The sequence below is a fragment of the Marmota flaviventris genome, chromosome 8 (assembly GCF_047511675.1).
Source record: "Marmota flaviventris isolate mMarFla1 chromosome 8, mMarFla1.hap1, whole genome shotgun sequence".
Taxonomy (NCBI): domain Eukaryota; kingdom Metazoa; phylum Chordata; class Mammalia; order Rodentia; family Sciuridae; genus Marmota; species Marmota flaviventris.
In genome coordinates, this window is record NC_092505.1 from 133,576,285 (window position 1) to 133,584,112 (window position 7,828).

A 7,828-nucleotide genomic window follows, 5' to 3' on the forward strand; every position below is an offset into this window, starting at 1 on the left:
TTGCCAACTCCTGAAAAACTGTCCCATTTTACCCCTCACTTGGACCTGACCTTGTCTGTGCTGCTGATGGAAGCTAAGGAGATGGGCCATAGGAGTTACCAATTTGAATGAACTCTGGGCCCCTTTGCCCTCACAACCTTCTAGTTCTAAATCTGGCTGGGGTGCCTGGGCGGGTAGGGCAGCAAGCCCAAGTCTGGCACCAGTTCCTGCCTTTGTTCCTTTATCTGGCCTGAACAGTGTGACCCCTTATGCCAGCACCTCTGCTTTGGAGGGTCTAGCCCTACCCAGGCTAGAACTGGTACTCCTGCCTGCAGCAGGACTCAGGGAAGGAGAGGTCCACCCTGGATCCTTGAGGCCTGGGCTGCCAGTTGCTATATCTATCCAAGCACAGAAGGAGAAACTGAGTCATGGAACCCAAGTGGCCAGTGGTGCTTCTGAGAACAACCTTTTCTATGCCCCTCCTGTGTACCCTGGAAGGAAAAACTCCCTTCCCCATTTCCCAGCATGTAGCCTAGCTGTGGGAGCCCAATTTCTCTAGGCCTTGGTCTTCATTTTTTTTCCACAAGCATTTGGTGAGGGCCTTCTCCTCACTGAGGGACACTTGTATATATATATAGTCAGCTGAGATCATTCAGCATGGAGGATTCAAAGCGTCCAGTGCACAGTGCACACTGGCTCCCCAGGGCACTGATCAACTGAATATCCATTGTCTTTTCAGCTGTCTACCTGAGAGCACCTCGTCTCATCCACAGCAGTCACCAGCATTCAGCCAGGGCCAGGTGCACAATAGGTGCCCAAAAATCTGCTAAATTGAAGCAATTAAGCGAAATACTAGAATGCAGGGCAGGTGGGGACAGGGACGGTCATTCTCTGCTGGTAAACCTGCCTGAGGAGGGGGTGGCCCCAGACAACCTCCAGCCCCACCCCAGTCCTCCACAGCATGGGGCACCCTAGGCTGGTTGCCAGCAAGCATGGCTTTTAGTCACTGTGGGTGTCGGCTTCAGAACTAATTGAGAGGGAATCGACCCAACAAGATGTGGGCGCTGGCAAGGCCAGGACACCAGGGTTCTATTTCTGGCCTCGCTTCTGCCTCTTGCTTGACTGACCTTGGCTCTGCCCTTGCTTGAGACTCAGTTTCTCTCTCTGGAAAACAGGAACAAAAGCCTTTGCCCCTTTACCCCTGGAGGTCCAAGAAGGTTAAAAGGAATGTCTTGTCCTCCCTGTTTCCTTGTGTGGATAATAACAAGAATAATACCCAGAGTGGACACAGGATCCCTAGGGTATGGAGCCCAAGCCACCCCTCCCTGCCTCTGTGAGGGAAGGAGACACTCCACTGGCCCTGCAGACACCCTGGGCAGGGAAGGACTGAGGAGTGGACCTGACCCCTTCAAGATTTATTAATCTATTCTGAAGAATTCCACCAGGGAAGGGTGGAGGTATCAGCAGAATAAATATCTCACCTACCCAAGCCTGGGAAAGGGGGGTGCTTTTCTAACCCGAATGGATTAACTCTTCTCTGATCATTTCCCAGGCCGTACTGAGGACTCCCTCCAGGCCCATCCTCAGAAATTCCAGAAGTGAGGGGCTAGGAAAGCTGATGATAGGCAGCTCACTCCCCACTCTTTCCATCTAGTTGCCTGGGTGGCATGAGGCCAGGGAGGGGCCCTATGAGGGAGGGGGAACATTTGGTAAGATGGGGGCTGGGTCTCAGCCAAGCCTGAGGAAGGAAAGGTCAGCCCAGCCTTTCAATATGGCTGCCCGGAAATCTGGCCAGCCAAGGCTGAGTTGGCCCCACCCAGGGCAGAGGAGGCTGGACAAAGTTACCTCTGGCCAGAGAACAGCTGGGGCTGAGAACTCAGCAATGACCCCGGCATGGCCACTGCCCCTCTCCCCAGGCTCAGGTTGGACTCTAGAGGCCACATCCTTCATTGAGGAAGTTGCTAGCCAGGTGAGCTATATGTCCTCTTGGGTGTGTACACCATGTATTCTATTCACCTGCCCAAGTGGGTTAGATGCAAAGATGATGGAGCTAGGGAACTAGCTGCAGACCCCAACACATCATTAAAACCTTCCAATGGCACTGGGTATGGTGGCATGCACCTGTGGTCACAGCTACTCAAGAGGACGGAGGATAGCTGGAGCCCAGGGGTTTTTAATCAGCCTGGGAATACAGTGTGGCCTCATTACAAAACAAACAAGCAAATAAAATAAAAGACAAACAAACAAATAAAAACCCTTCCAGTGATTCTCCAATCAAAGTCTCACTAGGGATCCAGGGAGCGAGGTCTCTCATAATAGCATGAATTTTCCCTGAACCTATAACAGGCCACAGTGACTGACTCCCAGATTCCTGGGAACCCCTCCCCCTTGGAGATCATAGGAAGGCTCCTTGGAACCCATGCTCCAACAGGGGCGGTCCTGCTCCTCCAGCTTGGTGAGGCTCCAGTGTCTGCCTCAATGTCTCCACCCAGGGGTTGCCCAGGACACCAGCATACACTACAAAGCAGCTGCAGGTTTAGAAGGAATAACATACCCATTTCCTCAGCTGTCACCTTCAGGGAATCAGAGACAGATTCCCTGAACACCGTGAGCCACATAGCCCAGGAACATAGATGCCCAGACTCTGGACCCTTTGTCAAAATATTTAAGTGGTCTAGTCTCCAGCCTTTTCCAGCAAGACCCCATCTCCTCTGTTGCCCTTCCCACCATGCCCAGGAAAGCCCACGTGGCTGTACAATCTGTCCCTTCTTTGCCCCGACCCTTCTTCTCTTTCTTGTGCAGTGGAGTCAAGTGCTCTGAAGAAAGAAAGATTTCTGGGGAAGATCAAGGCAGCGTCTTACCTTTGTATGAGAGCCGGACGCGGGGAGTGGCCTGGAAGTGGTCTTGGGTAGGGGTGGCTGACCAGACCCCAGTCAGTAGGGAAGCCCAGAGGAGGAGACCAGTGACAAGCATTGTGGGAGGGGCCTAGGGCCCAGGAAGCAGGCTTGGTCTCTGGACACCTAGGAGAGGAACAAGATTGGAATGTATGAAACACATGAGGGATTCCCTCCTTACCAACATTTCCCTTATTCAATTTCTGCCCAAGGTACCTCAGTTTCCCTACCTGAACAAAAAGAGTAATGGTGGTGGTGGGGGGGGGGGGGTCTTCACGTTTACACACCCCACTTGGGGCCATGAATGCTCCAGTGTGCAGACCTGATATATGCTCTTCTGCCTTTGTCTGGGAAAGTGTCACGGACAAACAAGACCAGGCCATGGTGGGTGGCTTGGGATCACCAGAGCTAATGAGGAGCAGCTGGAGACTTAAATTCTACCCCTCATAGAATCCTGAATTACATTCAAAGGGTCTAGCATGAGCAGGTGATCTTGGAGCCCTATCCAATCCCCAGTAGGCTCTCTCCCCTGCACCCACTGCCAGTGAAGTGGACTCATTTTCTCTCTCCCACCTTGAGCAATGGAGGAAGAGATGGGTTTCATCCCTGACTGCTCTAGCCAAAGTTTTCCTCCCAGTGGATGCAAGGAAATCTGGACCTGATTATTGGTGTGTGGAGAAGCACGGGAGAGAACTGGGAGGATGAGCAAGACACACACAGACAGCCTAAAGCAGAAGGGACAGAATCAGCAAGAAAAAGAGATGTACAGAATAGCAGGGCTCAATTTTATTAAAATCAAAGCAGGAAGGACCCAGGTCAGACAGGCAGAAGGACTTCCTGCCAGGAAAAGTTCCAGTTTTGACCCTAGAGGGTGAAGAAGGGGAGTTAGGATGGCCAGTGGGCCTGGGGCAGGGTATGAGATGGCTGAATTATCTCCTTCAGACCCCCCACATCCTTAGCAGATCCAAGTTTCAATACTATGTTTTTCAAATATTGTCTCCCCAGGCAGGCTGGCTGTTGGGTAAACGCAGCCCAGCACCAGTTGTCAGAACATATTGCTCCCTCCCGGCACAAACCAGCGCCAACTCCTACCACCCCCAACACACACACACACACACACACACACACACAGGGAAGCATGGGTTGGGGGGGTCATCAAGAATGATAATGTAAGCCCCATTCCTTAGTCTGCCCTGTCTGTTCCCAGGGAGGTAAGACCCAGGCCCATTTCTAAGACTCTTTTGGGGGTGGGGGCACTGTGGCCTATTACGCCCCTGACATTGCTAACCAATGCTGAGGCAAGAACCAGGCATCACATCGGACTCTTAGGCCTCACTGGACAGACCCTCATGCCCTCCCAAGACCCACATCCCCTGAGCTCTTTCCTCTCCTGCCAAGGCAAACCACTCATGATTCCTCAAACAGGAAGTACAGCTTCAGGCCTCCTGGCTTATTCCTCATGTGGTGCTCTCTGTGGGAACGTGGCTCCAGAATGCCTGGCACACCTCTCATGTTCCTTAAGATATCCTCCATCCCAGATGCTCCCTCTTGAGGAGGCCAGTTGGGGGTGGGGAGAATCAGAACCAGCCCCTCCCCCCAGTCTGCTGGGGCACAAAGCTAGTGCTGACGGAAAAGCAGGCTCTGATAAGGGGGACAGGTGGGAGAAAGGGCTGTGCAACCTCCCTCACCCACCTGGGAGGCCCCCCACTAACAGTCTTGGATGTACACACTTCCATACCTGCATGCCTATGCACGTCCTCAGAGGCATGACTTTGCTCAAGAACTTGACCTGCTAGTGGGGTGGGGCTCAGGAAAGCTGGGAGATACTGTCCTGGCTTGGGAGGATGCATTCTCAGTCCCTTTGAGAGCTTTGATTCTATGTAGCAGGGGGCTCATGTCAATCTGCCTCCCATCTACCCCTTCCCCATGACCTCATTTTTCTTGCATCCATTTTCATGGTGACAAAGGTCAGGGTCACCAAGGACAGAAGTTAGATCCACCCAAGGTGTCCAGGAAGGTGGGGGACTTCCCACAGTGCCCCTACAGGGACCTCCTACAATGCTCTGGCCCTTGAGAGAGGTGAATGGGGGATGCGAAGTCTGCTGGGGTCTCAGGCCTAAGTCCAGGCTCCCTCTTTAGCCTAATGATGGCAGAAAGAAGGAGAAGGAAGGAAGGAAGAAGAGGGAAAGGACTGAAAGGGAAAGGGGGAGGAGGTTTCCACAGTCCCTTCCCCTCTGTCAGCCCCTAGATGCCTTCTACTTGGCCCCAGCCCCCTAAAAGCCCCCAAATCGGAACAGATTCAAATGGGTGGACAGAGAAGGAACAGCCACCGCCACCTGGGAGCCCACCAGGAGGAGGAGGGCTGAGAGGGAGAGGAGGAAAACTGGCGGGAGGGAGTAAGGGAGGGAGGAGGAGAGAGGGAGGAGGAGAGAGGGAGGAGAGAGGGAGGGACGGAGGAGAGACGCCTGAACAAAGAAACGAGGAGCTGGGGCTGGCAAGGGGTGCAGGGAAGGGGCGGCTAGAGGAAGAGGTCCGGAGGCACCTGGGGGCTGGACAGGGGGCCAGGTGGTCGAATTGTCCAGCCTGATCCAGACCTCCCAAGCTCAGTGAGGGGTGGGGGGTGGACAGCCTGCCTCAGGAAAGGGAGGTTGGCTCTTCTGAACTGAGAACTGCCTAGATGGAAATAAGACAGAAACAGGGGCTGTGGGGGAACATGGGGAGGAAATTATTAAGAGCACCCCACCAGCTACTCAACCCCTCAGATATAAGCCACCCACCCACCCCCCAGCTCCTTCCTGGCGGCTGGCTCCCCCTCCCCCAACACCTCATGGACCAGGAAGCAAAGCAGCCCCAGCATAGCTGGGACTGAAACCCCGCTTTTGTGGCCAGGGTTTTCCAGTCAAGGTCACCTGGGCCTGGCTCCATCCTCCCCCCACCCCAAGGTATGCAGAGCAGCAAGGACTGAAGCTAGGGCTGCTGGCCTTCTCTCTGGCCCCCACCTCTGCACTTCCGGGCTTGGCTTCTTCAGAACTGAGGGGGAGCAGTTGGGGTAGGTATGCCTATGCCCTTGTCTTGCCCAGACACTATACCCCGTGGGGTCCAGGCACACCCCCTGAGTAGCCTGGGAAGAGGCCCCAGCTCCATCTAACAACGCTGGGCTGGGATGAGTCTCCTGATCCCTGGTCAGTTTTCCCATTTCTGCAACTAGGATAGTGGCTTCTGGGAGACAAACTGGATGAATTCAGAAGGACAAGGGGTCTCCAACCTGGCTCAGCTCCAGGGTGAACACACTGGTGCCTTCCATTTGTCCTCTCTCCAGGTGGCAAAATGCAGCTATCTCAAAAATTAGGAGTTATTTGTCCATCAAGGTCCCCAGTTCTAGTTCCAAAGGACTCCTCTTGCCAGCACTACCTAATTCCTGGGCCACCCTGACATCCTCCTGTCCTACTTGCTCCAGGCAAGCCCATCAAGCCCCTATTGACCCTGTTACACTTAAGTAGTGGGGCCCTGGGTTCAAACAGGGGCTTGACTGCAGGATCACTTCCACTTCCACATGCAGGGGACCCATAAACCCAAGCAGGACTCCCTGCTGTAAAAGCAAACCCAAGATGCAGCTGAGGGTCAAGGGGATGGCAAAATGCTAGGAGAAAAACCTCTGAGTTGGCTGTGTTCCTGCCCTACTGATCAGGGCAAACCCCTACCCCCGTGGGTGCTGCCAGTATAGCGCTTTCCTTCTGACTGACCCGGTCTTCAGATAGGGACACTGAGGCAGGGCAGGCGTACCTAATGCAGAAGAGTGCTGCCTCAGGCGTTAATGGGAAAGAAAACTGAAAACAGGAGAAGGGGAATCGGAACTCCAGCTCCAGGAGCGTGAGGGTGAAGATATCCACCTATTCGGATCCCTGCGGGTGGGGGAAAAAGTTGCTTTGCACACTGGTGACCCCACAGGCCACATCACCCAAACATCCATGCATCATTATACAGCCCCAGAGCTAAGGGGTCCGGGCCGCCGGGACAGGTACGAAGCCCACCCTAGTCCTGTAGCCTCCTGCGTCTTCGGGCAGTGCCTCGGCTTGCCGAGTCTAGCTCACTGGACACTTCTGCAGAGTTGCAGTGCCGCGGATCCCAGAGGGGTCGCGGGGTGGCCCGGCCGCCTGCCCACTCCCTCCGGTTACCGCTGCACTCACCTTTTCTGAGGCGGCGGGGCCTGGGCGCCCGGGCGGTGTCGACCGCAGTGGTGGCGGAGCGGCTCTTGTTGGGCCGGCCCGCTCTAGCGGCCCCCCGGGGCCATGGCCCTGCCCGCGCCCTCTTGCCGCTGCGCTTGAGCACAGATCCACACCGGGGCCGCGGCTTTAACTGGTTCCGCGGGCTTGGGGCACGTCAGCAGCCGAGGCCCCGGGCCCCAGCCCGGGCCATGGGAAGGATCAGGGGCGCTCGGGGCCGCCTCCCCCGGGGCGGGCTGCGGGCGCCCCCTGGCCGGCGCGCCGAGGGCGCATTCCCCAGCGCGGGGCGCGGGCGGTGGCGCGCGCTCGGCTTCGGGGCGCTGCGCTTGGCTCGGCCCGGTGTCGCTGCGCTCGCCTGGCTGCTGGACTGGGGTCGGGCGGCCGCGCTGGGCTGCACGGTTCCTCGAGGCGCGCCCTGGCCCTACGCTGCGCTTGGGGCTCCTTGGACCGCCGCGGTTCGTTCGCTTTCTGCTCTGGTCTCGCGGCCGCTGGCGGGACAGGGCGCTCGGAGCCGCGCGGGGAGCGCCAGCAATTGGCCGCCCGTGGGCGACATTTGCATAGCACGGCCCCGCCCCGCCCCGCCCGGCCGGCCCCACCCCCGGGGCGGGACCCGCCCGGCCGCCGCCCCGCCCCCGCTCCACCTGTCCGCGGGCTGGGCTCAGCGTTCCCAGGCGGTGGGCAACCTATGCCAGGGGAGGCTAATCTGAACCCCGCATCCCCGCCCCCGCTTCG

The 7,828-nt window shown here is 56.6% G+C and overlaps 1 protein-coding gene across 3 annotated transcripts in view; it reads right to left on the reverse strand.

Annotated features, from left to right (window-relative positions):
* The window catches only part of Sema3f (semaphorin 3F), a 29,369-nt gene extending 21,770 nt beyond the window's left edge, over positions 1 to 7,599 (reverse strand). For 2 of the 3 annotated variants that reach the window (XM_071615696.1, XM_027933736.3), the window contains exons 1-2: positions 7,061 to 7,599; positions 2,841 to 2,999 (exon numbers count right to left, since the gene is read on the reverse strand). In XM_071615696.1, coding sequence (XP_071471797.1) covers positions 2,841 to 2,952 — 112 coding nt within the window. In that variant the 5' untranslated portion in view covers positions 2,953 to 2,999; positions 7,061 to 7,599. Of the gene's footprint in view, positions 1 to 2,840; positions 3,000 to 6,656; positions 6,735 to 7,060 lie in introns of those variants that run through there. The other variant, XM_071615695.1, reaches the window with a different exon arrangement.
* Positions 7,600 to 7,828: the final 229 nt, after the last annotated feature.